The sequence below is a fragment of the Sapajus apella genome, unplaced genomic scaffold (genome assembly GCF_009761245.1).
Source record: "Sapajus apella isolate SASKATOON/1434 unplaced genomic scaffold, GSC_monkey_1.0 scaffold22, whole genome shotgun sequence".
NCBI classification, from domain to species: Eukaryota; Metazoa; Chordata; class Mammalia; order Primates; family Cebidae; genus Sapajus; species Sapajus apella.
Window position 1 is genome coordinate 18,508,494 of NW_022436962.1, and position 18,327 is coordinate 18,526,820.

Below are 18,327 nucleotides of genomic sequence, written 5' to 3' on the forward strand. Positions count from 1 at the left end.
CCAGGTTCAAACAATTCTGCCTCAGCCTCCCAAGTAGCTGGGATTACAGGCATGCACCACCATGCCTAGCTAATTTTTGTATTTTTAGTAGATATGGGATTTCGCCATGTTGGTCAGGCTGATCTCAAACTCCTGACCTCAGGTGATTCACCCACCTTGCCTCCCAAAGTGATGGTATTATAGACGTGAGCTACCAATCCTCGCCTTATCTTTTATATCAGATTTTTTACTGTACTTTTTCTATGTTTAGATATACAAATAACCATTGTGTTACAATTGCCTGCAGTATTCAGCACAGTCACATGCCTATACCGGTTTGTAGCCTCAGGGCGGAGTAGGCTATAATATGTAGGTCTGTGCAAGTATGCTGTATGATATTTTCATGACACATTTCTCAGAACGTATTTCCATCATTAAGGAATGCGTAACTGTATTATATAAAAATGAATGGAAGCCCCCAACTAGTTAATTGCTCTTTTCTTCACTCAGTTGCTCTTTTGCTTTTCCTAACAGTGCTATGTCTCAATGCTTTCTTAACATACTAGAGATTATGCCATGTAATTTACAAAGAAGAGTAGCAAAACTTCTTATAAAAATGGTCTACAAGTGTTTGTTCATTTTCTTTCTTCCCATTGATCGCTTCACTTCCTCTAAATTGGTTTTTACCCTATCCTCACATGAAAATCCTTCCTAAATTTGCCCTTGACTTCCATATAATTAAATCCAGTAGGCACTTTTCCTCAATAGTCATCTTCATCAGTGCTTCAGTAGCATTCAATGTAACTGAGCCCACTCAATCTGTTTTAAAAGGTGGCTTCCCCAGTTTTCAGGACAAACCTCTCCTGACTGCCCTCCCATCTCTCTGGCTTATGGTAGCAGCCGCTTGTACTCACATTCTTTTTGGGTGGTGAAGCTGATCCACTCGGAAGCCGTGCTGCCCACCTCGTTGTGTGCCACCAGTCTTAGCTTGTACGTGGTGTAGGGCTGGAGACCTTCAAGGCTGGCTTTCTGCCCCAGCCCCATGTATTTTGTCTCTATTTGGCTGGGAGTACAGGGGAGGGCTGAGTCAGGAGGGCAAGCCATGTGGAGTTGGAGCTCATAGCTAAAATGAGAATGGATATGTAAAGTGAAGACGGGTAATGGAATTAGTTTAACCCTCTCTCTTAAAACTGGTTCTATTTTGTGAGGAGACATTTTGTTTTCATCGAGCTACAGGCTCTTTTGAATTTCCATTTGCAGAAAACTGCTCTCAGAAACACTTTATGTAATGCTGTTGGAAATGAGCAGCAGATGTGACCAGAGAAATGATGAGAAGTTACCATCAATACACACATTGCTGTTTACCCAGCAACTAGTGATCCTTGTTGGTACAGATAAGACATTTCCCTCCTTTAAGAGGAGAGACATAAATGGTTTTTCTCTTTCTAGTATAAAGAAATTTTTTTTCTAAACGATTTTGAGTCAACTGCCTTCTTTGTTCTTTCAAACAGTGGTTTATGACAATAGTTTAAGTTAGATCAGGGCAATACTGATTTAACTGTGGAGGTTTCTTATGTTCCAATGAAGGCTTATAGAAGGAATGATTTCAGACAATTATTAGGAGAAGCATATTGAATACAAACACATTACATTGTCTTTTTAATGTAAAGCTTATTTTGTTGTTCACTTTTTTTTTTAGATGGAGTTTTGCTCTTGTTACCCAGGCTGGAGTGCAATGGCGCAATCTCGGCTCACCGCAACCTCCACCTCCTGGGTTCAGGCAATTCTCCTGCCTCAGCCTCCTGAGTAGCTGGGATTACAGGCACGCGCCACCATGCCCGGCTAATTTTTGTATTTTTAGTAGAGACGGGGTTTCACCATGTTGACCAGGATGGTCTTGATCTCTTGACTTAGTGATCCACCTGCCTCGGCCTCCCAAAGTGCTGGGATTACAGGCGTGAGCCACCGCGCCCGGCCCTGTTGTTCTCCTTTCTATCATTAGTTGATTTTATGATGATTTAAATACATCACAGGTAACATGACCACTTAAATCAATTTATTTGTCTACTTTGCTATAGTTTTCTGTTCAATAAGCAGGTCCTCCCTGGGGAATGCTGGGTAGCTCTACAGGTTTGTAGCCTAGGTGCAGAGTAGGCTATACCATGTGTTCATATGTCTGTACAAATGCCTTGTTAGTTTATTCATCCTTCCTCCTGACCCACTACCTGTGAATGACACCATTAGGGAACATGGGAGGACTCCACTGGAATGAGGCCATCCTTGAGGCCAGCGTCTCAATTTGTGGAGAGGACAGTCCTGAGGGTGGAGCAGGATGGGTTCTCAGTTCAACTGTTGGTCCTTTGCTGCAACAGTTGAAGCAGGTGCAGGCCTCTACTCCAATGGAGTAGTTAGTGAAGGGTTGGAGGCCATGGAGAGTCTGCTGGGTGGCCATGCCTTCGGATAGCTGTGGGAGGAAAGAAGGCTAGATGAGGCAGTGTCAAACATCAAAGATGTTTGATAAATGTTATCCAGGATCCCACCTCCTACAAATGGAGTGCCATGCCAAGCAATCTGGGAGATGCAATATGGCATTTAGCATGGCATTTATCATCAAGAAATTACCAACCCAGTTAGAGAGGTATGACAAATAGGTGAAAAATCTGATAATGTAACAGTTAAATAGAAGACATAATATTATCGATTATCTATTACCTTAGGAAGGTATTAGGAAATAGCACAGAAACGCAAAGTATTGATAAAAGTCTATGACCCTCAGAGTGGTATCTTTTCAAAAAATAAAACCTGTGTTTGAATTATATGTCTAGTCAGCATCCACCAAGGTTCATATTCTGCCATGGTTACTTGCATGCAATTTCTCGGTCAAAAAATCTTTTCAGCTCTACACTAAAATCAGGTACAAGTATTGAAGAGCTTGAAAGCCTATCTCTTTCTCTGAGGGTGTTGGTTTTTACAAAATATGATAGTCTTCTCTCAATCATCTTTATAGTAGAAACTTTTTAGTTTATTTGAGCAAATTTTTAACCTCATTGTGGTTTTAATAAGTACCCTGGAACAAAAGAGTTCCAAAACTGGAAATTAATTTTCACATTGATGTAAAGAACGTATGATTAAGAAGAGCTGTTCTTTTAAAAAATGCATACGATGTCCTTTAAATACAAATTATTTTGGTGTATTAATATTATCATTTTATAAGCATGGATAATCAAGGGTTGATTGTATTTACATCATCTATATTTATTGAATACAAAGCCCTGTAGACAATATGCTAATATTCCTTTAACATTCAATCCAAGCCTCCCTGTATGTAACTTATCTGTTGAAATTGTGTTTCAATACCTGACACTCTGGTCTCAGAGGAATTCTCCACACTTGCCCAAATTGTTTCCTAAATTGGTCTAAATAATTCATAGTGTCATACCAGGATCTGCACAATCTCTATACAATGTTTGTGTGAACAAAGTATTATAATCTCCACTTATTCATGAGAAACTTGAGAGTGGCACAAGCTGTACCACAGAGACCAGAGTCTTTGTCCTGCTGGCTGCTGGTCTCTTCATTTAAATAATGCAGGAACTGGTCTAGCTGATTCTTAACATAGCTTCCAGGAAGTGGCCTGGCTAAAGCACAATATGAAAGATGATATCCCCGAGCACTCTCTCCTGTCTCCCGCTGTGCCTCAGGCGTATTCATGAACAAACTGGAGCTAGGACTGTGCTGATGGAGCTGCTCTGCTCTCTCTTCCAAAGGGCTAGAACTTTCTTGAATTCACCAGAAGAATGAGCGTTTTCCATGTGTTAGTAGAGATTTGTGCATGTCAAAATGGAGATCCCAAGGATATCTTTGCTCTATTTTGTCTTTTTCATACTGACATTTACACCACCAATAATTACCATTGGCCAACTTCTTACTAGGTGGCACCACTCTGTTAAGTGGTTGATCTGTTTTCTAGTTAAATTAGTTTGATTGTCTCTAAAGTCTTAGTTTCCTACGTTTGTGGAGTCTTTAATACCACCTTCAGCATCTCTCTCCCTACGAGTTTACATACTTTTTCTATGTTTCCTCAGGGTTCACTTTTTCTTCTCTGAGGAATCTTTGTACTACTAAGTTCACCACAAGACAATTGAGAATAGAAAGATAAGAAAGATGGAGAGAAAAACAAAAACATAAAAACAAGGGCTCCATGGTAATGATATTTAAAAGTCAACCAGTCCTGGATTTCTAGCTCTGCTGCTCACCACTGTCTCAGGCCTATGGGCGCGGCTGGAGAACAGCCTGTAGAGACTGATGATCCCGTTGGGCTTCCTGGGGGCACTGATGTTGACCACTGCTTGGGTAGAAGAGACCGCATGGAACGTGGGGGCTCTGAGACCTTCTGGTGGGGCGGGCCCGGTTCTGCACCATGTCCAGCTACTGGGGGCTTTTCCTGCAGAATTCACTGCCCAGACCTCCAAAGAGAAATCAACAAGACTGTCAAAAGCAAGATACCCTCAGGCTGGAAAAAATAAAAAAAATAAAGAAAGCAATTGGCAACCAAAAGCAACTAAACACAACAGGAAGAGATAAACTTTGATGCTGCAACTTTGTAATCACACAGGAGAGTAGGTAGGCTCTTCCTCTTTTATTTATTTTTATTTTTTGCCTTTTGCCTTTGACCATGTGAACACAAAAGGGGCCTTTTAGGATTTCAGAATGCAGTGGGTTGATTTAAGCCTAATGAAAAAACTACTCATCTCTGTGTGGGAACTAGAGTGATTTTGTCAGCCTCTGCAAACTGTATGGATCTGCAGACTACATAAAACTCAGCAATTCTTAAACATTGTCCCCACCAAATCTGCATGAAAATTAAATTTCCTTTCATCAAGGAGGGAATAAACATATGGAATGATGTATAATCTTATTTATCAAGAACCATTTGTATAATTAAACACGAATATCCTAAAAGGTTGCCTTAGGTCGTCATTTGCATGAGTAAGTAATTTGTAGAATGTCAGGTACAATAGACAGAGTAGATGGATGTATGAGTGTATAGGGTTAAATTAGGCCCAATAATAGCCAACTACACAGTGATCAATCAGAATGATAGATCTAAATGGCAATACAAGAAGACTGTCTTCGTGTTTAGGAGTAGTAGTATTCCTTAGTAAGCTTTCATTTGAAAACCTAACTTCAGGAAATTTTTTTCTCATTGCGTTTCTTCTACACTATATATTCTCTAAAATTTTACCCCTGAGCTTTTAAAGACAAGTCTGAAAAACTTGTTTGATTCTACAGTACACACGTTCCAGGCATTCAGTATTTTTTTTTTAATCATGCAGAATGTTCAAAACAGGAGTTATTTGTGGGGAAAAAATGGTCAGAATACTTTGCAGTGAGAGTTTAGTTTCATTTCTGTTTACTTTGTTTTTGCATCAATAATATCTTCAAGAGAAGAAACATTAGAGGGATTTTTAGTAGTTAAGCCAATTCCTGTCAGTGATTTTCATACCTTTCTTTTTCCGGATTCCTTTGTGAAAGTAAATTTTCTGATGCTGAATTGTTTTCAGGTTGCTGTCAAATGCAAATCTCCAGCCCCTTGCTGATAGGATTGCCAGAAGCCTCATTTTTTAAAAGAGACAACTAACCTACTTACATAGACACACCTGCTCTTTTTAGAGCTCAGATACATCCTCTCATCATTTGCATAATAATCACTCACATTTGTATAAACTCTACATTTTACAAAGCACTTGAACTTATGTCAGCTTATTTAGTCCTTATCATGGCAACCTTGTAAGGTGAGTGGAGAATGTATTTTCTCCACCCCTTTTAAAGGTGAGGAAATTGAGGCTCAGAAAATTTCACTATCTTCTTCAAGGTGACAAAAGTTACAAGAGCTGAAACTAGAATTCTGCTCTCCAGTGCCCATATCAATGAGCAGTGTTTTTTATTCTGTAATATGCAAAAATAAAATACTCAGAATCATGAAACTTAAACGACTTGTCATAGACAAATACCTGAGATTCTAGATTAGGTAAGGTGTCTCAGCTTGCAAGGATGGATAGACGTGTACAAGCTGCCTTAGGCGAGGGAGGTTTATTTTGGAAAGTATAGGGAAGTAAGGAGCAGGAAACTATGTTAGCCATGGGAGAGCCAGATTTCATGGAAGTTAGAGTCCATGAGAATACAACCACAGCTGCTCTCAGAGTCCCCTCTGAAATAGGTGAGGTTAGACTTGGGGAGCGTAGGTGAAGCAGGTTATTCACAAAGATATCAGATTTCAGGGCTAATGAGGAGGGTCCCTGGCTCCTCACTCTGCCCCAGAACAACTTCTTTTACTGCAAATATCCTTCTGGGAAGTGATGGGGGTACACCTATTATGGCACAACGAATGACAAGATCTGAAAAAATATTCTTGGGTAAGGAAGGTAAAGTAAGGTATAAATATTGATATTAGATTTTTTTTTTTTTTTTTTTTGCCAAGAGCAGAACTTTGGTCGGTGATTTAAGGGCAGGCAGAATTTAAATTCAGGCTACAATAGATGGGGAAGAAAATGAGGGAGAAAGTGCAACTAGGTATAATAAAAGAAAAATTCAACAACCTGCCAATTAATTACTGTGCACCAATAAGAGATGGCAGTAATGCAGGCATAGGGTGTTGAAAGAAAATGAGATGAAATAAGCATAATTCATAGAAAGTGCTCAGCACAGTTCTGGCTCTGGCTTATGGACATTAACTTTTCTTTCATTTTCAATGTAGATGTAGAATCATAAATACTATTAAGGTTTTGTAGTATTAATGGTAGTGTTGTAGATCGTACTAAATATCAGCCTTCCTGTATTACGTGAACTTCTACTAGGTGGAGTTCTATTTCCAAAATGTTATTTAATCCCTGAATTTTAAAAACACTTGGGCCTCAGTATTATAGTGTTTTGCTATATTTCCTTGCAAATATTCTCTTTGAAAACTAGGCAATTCAAAATTCCCCATCACTAATTGGGAATATATTTAGGCTATTTTGTCTTTGGCAGGAGTCCTTCATAATACATTAGTCTTTTTCCTAGACTTTCTTTTTAGTATTCAATCAATTTGAGATCAAAATAGCATTCACATAAATCAACATGCTATGCAAAGCAGGATCAACCTATTTACATGAGCTACTGTGAAAATGAAAACAGTTAGAATGAAGAGAAAGCTGACTGAGATAATGAAGCATTATGAATTTCACAAAACTTGTACCACAAAGCAGTGTCTCTGTTACATCAAGCCACTAGGAGAAAAGGAAAAAAGAACCTGTAAATAATAGTATTTTCTCTGTCTCCTTCTATCTCTCTGTTTTTGTCTCTGTCTCTGTTAAGGCAAAAATGTCATTTGTCTAATATACCACTGTAGAATTTTGTCTATGCCTGGCTAAGCAAGAGATAAAAGTATTGAAATGTAGTTCAGGGTTCAGGGTAAAAATACTAACAGATTATTCCCACTAAGAAACAATGCGCCAGGATTTGAGTCTGTCTTTATATGGTGGAGAAGGAAGCAGCAGAGATCCTGCATGGAAAATTTTTTAGCAATATGTCTCAATCATTTAGTTGTAATGAACCCACATAAAAATCAATAAATAAAATACCTCATGAACAAACAGTTGTGCATTCCCTCTTTCTTTAGTGTGTGGACTTCTAGAAAAATGAAAGAGTTATTATTGCGGAAGAAAAACAAGTAAGGTGTATGAATTCCATGGCCAAGAGGGAAAAAAAAGTCAGGATATTCTTCATCTTTGATATATTCAGGATATCTTTATACCTACAGTATTTAGACTGAACATGTTTATTCTTTTATAATAAAAAATAAAGATGATTAAAGTTTTTGCTGAAATACATTATTATTTGGGTTTGGTGAACACACACATGTGAATGAGTGGGTGCACACACAGTTATGACATGGAAGTTAGAGTCAGAAACTTCCCTAGCCATTAATAATGAAAAGTTAGGACTGACTGACTTGGTTGGTTTATTTTTCTAAGGTTTCTGTTGTAACCATGAAAAAAGTTACAGTGTAAAATGTCATAGAAAACACAGATTAAGTAATTTTAATAAGCATGAAATAACTACAATTGTTTAGCCACAAATTCTGTAATTAACTAGCAAAATGATAGATTAATATGTCAGTTTTCAATGGAATTTCTGTTTTCAATGTAATATGTTTTTAAATCTAACTAGAAACTATTACCATATTTATGCTTGTTGTTCATTAAAAAAATGAAATTGTTCTTTTATTTACTCTTTCCTACCCCAAAGGACTAATTACTGTATTTTGCCTTAAAAATTTTTAATTACATGGAATGTCAACATCTGCCACTAAGCTCCCATAATCACATTGCTGTGAAAACAATGAATTTAATCATTTGTTCTCTCTTGAAAATTGCCTTAGAAATCTTCTTTGAGAGAAGTCTTTGTCAAAATACATTCCTAAGCCATGGTCATCAAAATGATTCTAGGTACATGTATCAGAATTTCTGGTGAGAGGACCTTGGAATCTTCCCTTTCAACATATTTCCAAGTGATTTTTACATCCAGTATTATTTGAAAAACCCAAAGGGCTATTCTTTATAGAACCGGTACAGAAATACAGACACAGTACATTTTCAATTTCCACTTATGTCTCTTTAGAGTTATACTTTGCATTATCTTTGTCATTATCTTTAATCATTCAAATAAACACAAGAAATGTATCTTGGAATGCGTTAGAATCCAATAATCATCATAGAGTTAATCACTGTGTTTATCACAGTTCCAAACAGAGCCAGAGTTTACTGACTTTGTAGAACCACTTCTTGCCTCCTAGTTTTCACTTAAGGTGTAATTTTTTGAAATCTTGATATTTCTAGAAATTGCTGAGTCTATTTTTCTTCTGGCCCAGATGAACATTATTGTAAATGCTCCCAGTTTCTCTCAATCCAACATTTCTCCTTCTAATTTTGTTCTAGAAGGAAAGCAAGCATTTGTGAACAGAAGCATTGTAATAATTTTTGTGAATGGGAAAGAGAAGGGACCACTAGCCTGCAGAGGATGGGAGAAGGGGAAACATATCAGAATCTCCCAGAGTGGTGGCTTCTGTTACTGTGCTAGTTATTCTTTAGCACAATTTCCACACTTAACTTGTTGTTAAGATTGTGATCACATTCCCATGAGGCGGACAAAGAGTTATTAAAAAGGTCTTCCCAATACCTGTATTGGCTAAACAAAGTAGTTTTCACCTTAATACGTTGTCTCACTCACTATCTCATATCTTTCTGAAATAGCCTTCCTTAGGATTGATGTTTTCCAAATATTGTCTTAGAGCAAAGCTAAATTATCAATATAAACTTCAAGGGGGTTTTCCGATGCATTTTTTCTTTATGGTATCATAAGAAAAACCCCTACATTGTGAAAATATTTTATGATTCTTTTGGCCAAGGAAATGCTACAGGTCTTGTTAAAATCAAGGGAACGTATTTCATAATATATTTCATAATACAAACCGTTCATGGATGGTTTGTATACAGTCAGCACCAAGCTGATGTTTATTTGGTCTTACATTTGCTATTATTTTCCTTACAAAAATGAAATACAGGAGTAACCAAATTCAGCCAACAAGTTTTTTACAAAATGTCTCTAATCTATTAACTCCTAATGTAAGTGATGATGACTGTCCTTGTGCTTGAAGAAATTTGAGATTTTGTTCTTTATCCAGGCTGCTTATTATAAGAGTTGTATTAGTATAACTGTTAACTTTCAGAGGATTAAGAGAGGGAAGAACATCTGAGCTCTCTGCAACTTCTGTGAAATTCAGTAACATGCTTCCTTGTGGGATAATGATAATGTTTGATTAAAAAAAGTGTTTCAACAATTCTGAGGACAAATTAATATCAAGCAGTTCTAAGGAGACATAATTGTTGATAAAAACTGAGGAATGTGAACATAATTTTATAACAATTCACATCAGAAATAAGTAACAATCTAGCATGAACAGCTATGCCAGTAATTAATAAGTAAACAAGTTGTATGTTAACGGGCAAACAATTAAATTATTTGTTTCCTAGGGGCATGTAATGAGATTATTATCACATTCCCATGAGGGGGACAAACAGATATTAAAAAGGTCCTTCCAATACCTGTATTGGCTAAGGCCAACAGCTAATTCAATAGATTCGATCAAAATCACTACTTCTTTCACTTCTCCTGATTTATGACTTTGGCTGTTGCTAGTCATCACTCATTGCAGTTTGCTTTCCAGTGCTCATAAATTATGCCTCATAAATAAAAAGATACAATCAAGGAAATCATATCAATTCATCTACAACCTTGGAGTATATTTTCCCATGGCACTCACGCTAATGCCTTCATAAAGGGTAGCTTGTCATAGGCTTTGAATATGTTTGAATAGCAATATGCTGGAATCTTCTTTGCCAGAATTGTGGTTAAAAAATTTTGGCAAAAAAGACAATGCAATGAATTTGAAATTGCATGATTACAAGATTGTTTTATTTCATGAGTAGCTCTGCAGGCTCCAGTTATGAAGGAATAATGTGCTGGAAAGCTCTAGGTAGCTATCTATTTAACTGCCTACCTATCTGATTTTCCTTCACAATCAAATGGATGTTTTCCAGCATCTCTGTTTGCATAGTACCTTGCTGGATACAATAGAGTCACACTATTACAGATATAGTCCCTGTATTCCAGGTACCCTTCATCTAGAACAGTTTGGATTAGGCAAGATAGAACATGATTTTAATTGAATTCTGGGACCCAGGGGAAGAGGGTACAGCAGGACATTGTCTTGCTTGCTATGAGCCCTTTTGAAATTCAGAGACGTGAAGCTACTGGAAAAATTACAAGACATTTCCCATGCTAAAAACAGGTGTCTTGTCATTACTGCTTCTCATACTGCCTTGCTCTTTGGAGTTACTTAATACATGTGAATATGGTTCTCCTCTAATATCTGAAGAAGGGAAACTGACCTAACAGTCGGAAACACTGAAATAAGCTTTGATTCATTTTTAATAATAAAACTAAACAGTGAAAGTTTGGAGTTATTACATGCTATTTTTATTGCTTATAACTGCTCTCCCTAAGAGGAAACAGAAACCCAACCCCATCTGGCTCTCATGGAAGATAAATAAGAATAGTTATTGGGTTTATTGAGCACTTAGACTTTTGTGAGTGTAGTCTATGTACTAATTTTGCATTTTTTCCTCCCAACAATCCTATATGATTGATATTATTATCCCCACTTTACACATGAGAAAACTGAGGAACACAGAAATTTATGCAACTTGGTAAGTGATAAGGCTGGCCTGCCAATACAGATATGTGACATAAACGCCCGAGCTCCTTACCCCTTCCTACAAAAGGCCATTAAAAGGAGGCCTGTACATACCTTCCACATGGGTGGTTTGCTGCCCTGGGCTTGCCATAGAGCCCTGCATGGACTGGATTTTTCGGTGGAGGGTAGCCCAAAAGTGAGACAGTGGAAATTATCACAAACGATGTGATGCCCATCTCTGCTGCCACTTATCATGCTTTGAGCAATATTGCATATTACACAGAAGAAGCAAGTCCTACTCATTTATTTCATCCTGTTCAAAACATGTGTAAATGCATTGAAATTCCATTATGTTCTCTACAATAATAACTATACCCTAATGGATATAGCATTAAAATATATGCTTTATCCACGATAAGTTGCTAGAGGAAGCTAAGATCACAATCACCAATTATGATTAACATCTCTATGAAGGATAGTAAATTAGGTGAGACTATTTATCATCCATGAATTCAACACATATTGATTGAGCCATTTCTATCTGCCAGATGCTGTTCTATGAGCTAGGGATACAACAGCGAACAAGGCTGTCATTAACATCCTGGTGAGGAGAGGCAATCAGTAAAAACACAAATAAAATAAACAGGTAAGGATATATGCTAGAAAGGAAATGATGATATAGTAGGATGATATACATAAGGTGATATAGCGGAAAATGGTTGGCTTGCCCAGGAGATTCTCTCAACAGTTGACCATCAAGCTGGGACAAAATTGGCAGAAGGTTACCAGATGAGGATCTGAGGGAAGAGCATTCTGTGCAAAAGAAGAGCACATGCAAAGGCCTTAGGCTAGATTCTCAAGAAGGCCGTGTGGCTGACCTTAGTGAGTAAAGGCCAGAGAGCAATGGGATGAGGATAGAACTGGACAAAAGTTAAGACTATGAAAGGCATTATGGAACTAGAGAGGAGTTTGCATTTTATGGAATGGAGGAAGGAGGATTTGCAGTAGGAGAGTGACTTTATTTGATTTGCATTTTATAGGAATACTGGATACTAAACACCTTCTATGTATTTATATATTAAATCTTAATTTTGTTTTTAAGTGACAATACCCTAGCCTTTAAGTTAACTTATTTAAAGTTCACAACAACCTTTCTAAGTTTTTTTTTTTTTTTTTAATCTCAATTTTACAGATAAGTCAACTAAAGTTTAGTGAGTTTAAATTACTAGCTGAGGATCCAGAGTTGGTAATTCATGTAGCCCAGACTGCATCCCTTATCAGTCTGTCTTCACAGGGTGAGGAATGTGTGTTCCTGATGGAAGTGACTTAAAGAAGCTGCAATTCAGCAGAACCATCACTGGGCTTGAAGACAGAAAGTCTAGACTTGAGTTCTGACTCTGTCCCTTTTTGACTAGGTAACTTGCTAAGTCATTCAGATTCCTGACTATGCTAGTAACAACACCTATCCCACAGGACTATTTTAAGATTTACATGCAATAATGTTTCTAGAAATTTATGAGGAATGGGGTAGGGGATTAATACATTTATAAATATTTCATCAATATTTTGAAAATCCCAAAGCTTTATACAAATGCAATTTGGAAGTAACTGTTGGGGTAGAAGTTAAGAACACCATCTTTGGAACCTGAATCTTAAGGTTTGAATTTGAGTCCTTCAGCTAACCAACTCTACATCCTTGGGTATGGTCCCTAATTTTTCAATGCCTCATATTTCTCACCTGTAAAATGGTGTTAGTAATAACACCTATCTCAAATGGTTGCATGAGATGAAATTAGTTAATATACATGCAGTCCTTAACATAGCCCTTAGCACACAGCAAACACTAAATAAATAATAGTGAATACTATCACATTATTTGTGTGAAAAAACAGGATAGAGTGAGTTAACAGTTTGGGGGCTCTAGTGGGGCTAGACAGCAATTCTGGAACTTACTTCTGGATTCTAGTTAGTTGTTATATATTAACAAGACTGGAAAACCCTCCACACCATTTGGAATTTAGTCCACATCTCCCTCTGTATCTTTTTTCCAGGTACTTCTGTACTCTAAAGCTTTGAGGGTTAGAGTGAATAAAAGCCTGGCTTTTCAAAAATATTGCTCTACATTGAAATGTGTTTACTGGATGGCTTCTCTACTTTGTCTTATTGTTAGTTAAAATTTATCAAAAAGTCCCAAGCATGATAAAATAAAAAATTAGAGCAGTTCAATGGATTCTTTAGAGAAAATAATTTTGTTGCTGGTTTCTGTTAGAAATATGCCTTTAGGAATCAAAGAGAGAACTGTACAGTTTTCTAGTTGCTTATGGGCATCTTGGTAATGATCAGGTCCATCAACAGACAGATAAATCGATTAACAAGAAGTCTCAACTGTGTTCTTAAAAATTACCATTTAAGGCATCTGACTTATTTGAATGGGTTAACATACTTGTTTACACTTGCAGATTGGATTGCTTCATATATCCTGATGTTTATTTATAATTTAATGGTACTATGCCATTGTTTCAAGTACTTAAGCACAATCCTCCTTAAATCTTGAGATTTACTTAGTGGTTTATCAATAATCATAGAGTGACAAGCCAAAGCTGTCCAGGTGATCCTCTAGCCCAGAATGGATTCTATTGGGGAAGACACTGTGACGTACTGGTTGAGAAGCAGCATCAATCTGAGTGTGGGGGATGAGCTGGTTTTTCCCCAGATCCCTTCTGGGCCCTTCTCTGGCTTGCTCTGTATCCCGGGAGGCTGACTTCATCAGAATGCCTCACCTGGAATCTCTCCTCTGGCTCCTTTCCATTTGGGTTTGATCAAAGGGAAGACAGACTTCAGGTTCTGTTTCTCCTGCTTCTCTCTTTGCCACTGCAGGTTGACAAGGCTGAATTTCCTCTCAATGACCCAGTTTCTTCTGTTGTCCCTGCAGGCCTAGACGGTAACAGCTTCTGGCTCTTCCTACTCCCGGGGCATTTTAACATCCCTTGTTGATTCTCTTAATTCTGCCCACACCTCCATAAATGGCCTCTTCATTAAATTTTCTTCAAATATCCTTTTGAGTGTGCCATATGTTTCCTGCTGAGATCCCGATTGATACAGTGGAGAACATTTTGAACCATTACACAGGTACCAATAACAGCAGGTGAGCTAAGTGAGGCCTCTAAACATAAGGATGGAGATTTAGAAAGGCATTTCTTTTTCTAAGACTGAAGGAACAGGGAAATGGTATCTCTTCATGTCTCTGAGGAATGATTTTAGTCAAGTAGATTTATAATATCAAGGTGCCACCTGTGCTGCACAAAACCATCTGGCCAGAGAGGAGAATAAGAGTGGCCTTTAGAGTTTGGTGTAGAAGTCATGCTGTCCCTGAAGGTAAGGAAGCTGCTTCTTCCTTCCTCGGTCTGTTTCACCATCGCTCAGATTTTGCAAACATCAACATTCCAAGCTATATTTTTATGGATACATTAGTCGTGGGCATCTTTATTTGTCTTATCAACTATACTTTAAGTCCCTGAAGGGTAGAGTGCATGGATTTTAGCCTTCTGCCTCAATCCTAGTAACTAGGTATATACTTTGAACAATGTAGGTACTTAATAAGGACAGGTTATTAAAAACTCAATTTACAGGATAAAGGAAAATAAGTAAAACACACCTCATCCTTTCCTGGATGTTTTTACAGAACCTGTTTCAAGTGACTGTGGGAGCCTTTGTTTTCATGACCATCTGAAGAGCCATGACGGCAGGCTGGAATTACACATCATCTACGTTCAGTTGAAGAGCATTCCGTTGTGTTCAACATTTTATTTCCAGCAAACAAGCTTCCAACACAGAGATAGGAAGATCAATATCAGCTTAAATGAAATATAAGTCTGAGCTGCGTGTGTATGAGGGTGGGAACCAACCCACCTTCACATGAATAACTTGTCCCAAAGGCGCCATCAAGATTGCCAACAATAGAGACTTAAGACTAAAGTCCCAAGGGTCACCATGAGAGATGAAACAAGAACAAAAAGATCTAGAGCATGCTCCTGAATATGCTTACACAGACAGGTAGAAATGATCTCCCGGGGGAACAAAATGCTTGATGCAAAAAATGATCAGGCCCCAGGCCTGGTGGCAGACTTCAATTTTCTATACATGGAAATGTCCCAGTGGCCTTCAGTCTAAGCTGTGCACTCAGGCCCTGAAGTTTTAGAATAAATACACTGCCTGAGTCAGACAGTATCAATAAATCATTTAAAACCTTGAGCCGTGGGTGTTAGGGTGGGCGGCGGGGAGCTTAGTTCTTGCCGGAGAAATTAACCAAACAAAAGCCTCCATGCTGGTCAGAAATACGTTGGTGAGATTAATACCTAATTAAATGCAAGTCCAAAACTAAACAGAAACATGCTCAATATGTTTTCTCTAAATGTGATATAGAAAAGGGATGGGGTAAGGGTGATAGCAATAGAAAACAGGCAATACAAGGCAAGTAGCTGACTGCAGAAAAGCAGTCAGACTATCAGAGTTTAGAATTTTAGTCATGGGTATGTGGGTAAATTACTCTTTTTCTGAGAAGAGAAATGGCAAGGACAAGGAGCATTGAACTGCCTAGTGGAAGGAGTACCACACTTTTAGAGCCAACTGTACTACCGATTAGAGATGTTTACACTCTAACATTTTGTTAATGACTTGCTGATATATACAAAAGAAAGGTCTTGACCTGGCTTTTTTTATAGTCTTGAATGAAAGTTTCTCCTTCTTTTAACTAGTGGGATCCTGGGGGGACTGGATGGGGGCATGGACCCACTAAGTAGCAGCCATCCTACTAGACACACAGATTCTTAGTTCTCATAACACACTCCCTTTTTTAATGAGAAAAGCAAGGTTATCAGAAATAAAGTACCTTTCTTGCACAAGGTATGTGATTGTAACTCAGCTTCCTCATCTGGAAAACAGGAAGGGTGTGAGCATCCAATGTGAAAGAGCACAAAGACTGTCAATGTCCCACAGGTGTGGAGTAGTTGTGCCTGTGGTTGGTGTGTGTAGCGTACTAGGGAGGGCAGTTCTTGCTTCTGGCTGGAAGCATTTCCCACATACCTCATGCAGCCTTGCCTGACTGGGCCCTGCGACCACACCTGCTCAGTCACAGTCCTTTGTTCTCTTGGTTCACAGGAAGGAAGGTAGTGCAATAGGATCAGTCAGAGTCCTGCACTTGGTTGACTTACAGTCCTCTTTCCACCGTAAGGTGGATGGGTAATAATAATAACCATTATTGTTATACAAGTGAAGTAGTTTCTATGTATGAGGCATTTTTCCAAGCACATTCACATATTAAGTTATTTAACCTCAAAGCAAGTTCAGTGCTACATCTATTCACGTTTTAAAGAAAAGGAAATGGATGCACAGAAAGGGCTTGAATCTGGGATTGTTAGTAGTGATTTCCTCAGATGCCTGGTTTGACTGCGCAGAATGAAGCCAAATAGAGACTAGCTGAGATGAGGTAAGGAGAGGGAGAATAAATGAACCCTGCAGCATCCGAGTCCTGCATCCTAGGTTTCCAGGGCCTGGTGTTGATATCTTTTCTTTGGTTTCAAGGAATTCCTTCAATGACCTTCCCAGATATGAGAGCAGAAACAATTCCCTTCTGTTTAACTTAGTTTACATTGGCTTTCTGTCACTTTAGTGAAATAGTCATGATAACTTTTTGATAGTGTGGCTTTTCTCAGGAACATAAATGAGACTCTTATTTGTAGCTAACTAAAGAAATTTAGTTTGTTATTTATTTACATTTATATGTTATAACATAGTTATACTTTAAAAAATATATTAGTAAATAAATAGGTTTCAATGAGACACAACTAATGATATTTCCACATGTCCACTTGGTGATAAATAACCATATATCCATTTATTGTCTGAAGCTGATCTCATACACTCACTTGCATCAACACAACTTAAAGCTAAATACCATTAGTAAATCCAGTTGCAATCTCAGCACTTTGGGAGGCTGAGGCAGGTGGATCAAGATCAAGAGATGGAGACCATCCTGGCCAATATGGTGAAACCCTGTCTTCAATAAAAATACAAAAAAAGGCTGTGGCAGGAGAAGCACTTGAATCCAGGAGGCAGAGGTTTCAGGGAGCTGAGATCGTGCCACTGCATTGCAGCCTGGTGACAGAGTGAGACTTTGTCTCAAAAAAAAAAAATCCAGTTGTTTTGGGTCAGAATTTATTTTGTCAGGTTATACAAACTGTAGATTACAAAAACCAATCAAGAGAAGAAAAGTTTGATTAGAATTTCTAAAAATTATATGCCTGTGGCTTACCACTATTCTACCCATAGAATATAGAGCTGGAGGGTGCTTCTCTTTGTAAATGAGTGCTATAAACTGACTGTTTTTGTCCCCTGCAAATACACATGTTGAAACCTAATCTTTGATGTGATGGCATGGAGGGCTTTGAGAGGTTATTAGGTTCCATAGGGAGGAGCCCTCATGAATGGGACTACTGTTCTTACAAGAAGAGAAAGAGACTAGAGGAAGTCCCCCTACCCTTTTCTCTTCCCTCCTTGTCCTCTCCATCTCCTTCTACCTGCATATGTGAATATAAGGAAAAGACCATTATCTGCAAGCCAGAAGGTGAGCCTCACCAGACACTGAATCTGCAGGTGCCTTGACCTTGGACTTCACAGCCTCTAGAACTGTGAGAGATAAATGTTTGTTGTCTAAGCCACCCAGTCTATGATATTCCATCATAGCAGCCCTAACTTATATTATGAGGAAAGGCCCAAAGAGGTCAAAGTGCTCAAGGATCCAGAAGTAGTGAGAGAGGGAGTAGAAGATGTTGGCTGTTCTTCCCTTCCCAGCCCCGCTCCTTTCTAACTCATCACCAACAATTTAGTAGCCTATGGTGGGAGCTGGTGCGGGGAAGGCCTCCACAGTACCCCGGCAGTCTTCAGGCAGCTGCCACTGACAGCGACAGTGAGGATCCCCTTCTGTGTCTCCTCCACTGCCCTTCCTTCCATCCGCTTGTTTGGGGACAGTGTTCGTCTGTGAGAAAGCAGCAGAC

General features: G+C 38.4%; 1 protein-coding gene across 2 annotated transcripts in view; it reads right to left on the minus strand.

Moving 5' to 3' along the window:
* The window catches only part of USH2A (usherin), a 763,828-nt gene that overhangs the window by 17,426 nt on the left and 728,075 nt on the right, over positions 1-18,327 (minus strand). For both annotated transcript variants that reach the window (XM_032289234.1, XM_032289233.1), the window contains exons 64-66: positions 4,236-4,445; positions 2,205-2,443; positions 894-1,102 (exon numbers count right to left, since the gene is read on the minus strand). In XM_032289234.1, coding sequence (XP_032145125.1) covers positions 894-1,102; positions 2,205-2,443; positions 4,236-4,445 — 658 coding nt within the window. The remainder of the gene's footprint in view (positions 1-893; positions 1,103-2,204; positions 2,444-4,235; positions 4,446-18,327) is intronic.